The sequence below is a fragment of the Bison bison genome, unplaced genomic scaffold (assembly GCF_000754665.1).
Source record: "Bison bison bison isolate TAMUID 2011002044 unplaced genomic scaffold, Bison_UMD1.0 scf7180017864456, whole genome shotgun sequence".
NCBI classification, from domain to species: Eukaryota; Metazoa; Chordata; class Mammalia; order Artiodactyla; family Bovidae; genus Bison; species Bison bison.
In genome coordinates this window covers 568,749-570,845 of record NW_011495018.1, presented here as the reverse complement: position 1 = coordinate 570,845, position 2,097 = coordinate 568,749, and the positions used below count along the sequence as shown (strand labels likewise).

The window sequence follows — 2,097 nt, the reverse complement described above, 5'->3', positions numbered from 1 at the left end:
ACATCCTGGTCTCGGAGCTGATGAAGAAGCTGGACCTGCTGGGGGACAACGCCGTAAGTGTAGGTCGCTCTCCTGACTTGTGCATGCCTCCCCGTGCGCCGCCCTGCACGGCCCAGGGCCCCTGTGAGTCCCGCGGTGCCCGGCCCCTGCCCCGTGAGCTCCCGCCTCCAGAGCTGCTGACCAGCCCTCTGGCGTTTAGGAGAAACCCCGTTCTTTCTCACAGTGCGCCCGATTCCTCCAGCAGAGACGCTTCTGGCCCCGTGTTCTCAGTTTCTGAATCCCTCTCGGTCCTGAAGTTGTTCCACATCCTTGGTGGGGCTGGGGCCTGGGGGCCCTTAAGGTGCCTTCAGTTCAGTTTAGTCCGTCAGCGCTCAGTCGTGTCCGACTTAGACTGCTCCAACTCAGAGCTTCCCACCTAGTTTTGGCAGAGGGGCAGAGCCTATGAATACTCTCCGAATCTCACTTAGGGCAGAGTCCCAATCTCTACAGCAAGTTCCTCAAAAGAATGTGAATTGCTGAATGAGTGACTGCACCCCTCCATCCACCCTCCACCCATCGTCCCTGCATCCATGCTCCGCCACCCTTCCATCTGTTCTCTGTTCACCCCCACGGCCCCTCCTGTACTTGTTAAGCCCCCGCCCGATGGTGAGGGGGGACCTTCTGTGCTGGCAGAGGCCCCAGTGCACACCCCAGAATGTCCCCTCACAAGGTCCCCTCACAAGTACACGGTCTCCTTGTGAAGCACCCTGGGCTCCACATCCTGCTCGCTGTGCTCAAGAGAGATCAAAGCACAGGACAGGTGCACCTCACGTGAGAGATGGAGGGAAAACGCGTGCAAGCACACACACACGCACAAACACTCACGCATGTGTACCAAAACCCAGGTGCTTGTGCACACCCTCAGGGCCAGTGCTCCCAGCAGCTCCGAGTGTTCAGGGCCCTGCTGATAGGGACCCCTCCTCCCTGCCCCCGCCCCGCCCTTTAGGTGGGAAGCGGGAAGGGGGAAGGGAGGGCTGGCTTCCACAGGGAGGCCCTCCTGGCCTACCTGCCGCGCCCCCGACCCTGGGTCGGAGCCCTCGCTCCACCTCGGCTGTGGGCAGCGGAGGCAGCGGGCCGCAGTAGGATGGCCGTCCTCGCCGTGTGCTCCGGGCTCAGCCCGAGTACCAGCCCTGCCAAGGGCTCCGGGGAGCCTTTCAGTTCACAGCTGGAGAGACTGAGGCCCCAGAGGGCACCACCCAGGGGCACAGAGCTGCCGTGTTGGCCAGCGAGGACGAGCTCAGGCCTGCCCAGTCCCCCAGCCCTGCAGCTGCCCCCCCGGGAGCACCAAGGTTGCGTGCCCTGGAGCCACCATGCGGCCTCAGGCACGGGGGCAGAGGACGCACTGCCAGTTTCATATGCCAGCGACCCTGGTGGCTCCTAAAGAAGCCAGGGATCACTCAACTCAGCGATCCCGGCAGGCTCCTCACCCCTTGTCTCTGCTCTCCGCGACCCCCCGGCGGCCCCCAGCTGGGCCCCGCAGTGGGGACAACCCGGCTCACCCCCTCCAGCCCCTGGTGCTCATGCAGGTGGGACCTCCTCTGAGGAGGCCCGCCAGCCCAAGGCCAGGGTCACCCTCCCAGAAGGACCACCCCGGTGGGCCCACTGGGGTGAGGCATGAATAAAACATGCAGGGAGAAGGCGAAGCAGCAGGGATGTTGATCTTTGCTTCACATTTGTAAGCGGTGCTTTAATAATTCAGGCCGCACGTGAGGAGAGCTGGCTTTGAGTAAGAATCCAGACAGAGTGCGGAAGCCTGGCTGCTCTTTCCACCACCCACTGTCCCATCCTGCTCCCTGGCCACTTAGGCATGGTCGCCTGCAGTGAGAGGGCCAGAGGGGCAAGCCAGAGGCTAGGTGGGAGTCAGCAAGGCCGAGAGCGAAGGGGGTCAGAGCCTCCCGGAAGGGCCTGTCAGTGACAGAAGCAGGAGGCTCAGTGGGTGTCAGCAAGGCCGAGAGCGCAAGGGGTCAGAGCCTCCCAGAAGGGCCTGTGAGTGACAGTGACATTTAGCTGTGACCCCATCTTCCCCATGCCCACCGAACACTGGGTCACCCACCCCCA

General features: G+C 63.1%; 1 protein-coding gene across 1 annotated transcript in view; it reads left to right on the top strand.

Annotated features, from left to right (window-relative positions):
* The window catches only part of JAKMIP3 (Janus kinase and microtubule interacting protein 3), a 47,426-nt gene that overhangs the window by 22,537 nt on the left and 22,792 nt on the right, over positions 1 to 2,097 (top strand). Inside the window, exon 17 of the mRNA XM_010859559.1 lies at positions 1 to 53. This exon is cut by the window's left edge and continues 16 nt beyond it. Within this exon, the coding sequence (XP_010857861.1) occupies positions 1 to 53 (53 nt within the window). The remainder of the gene's footprint in view (positions 54 to 2,097) is intronic.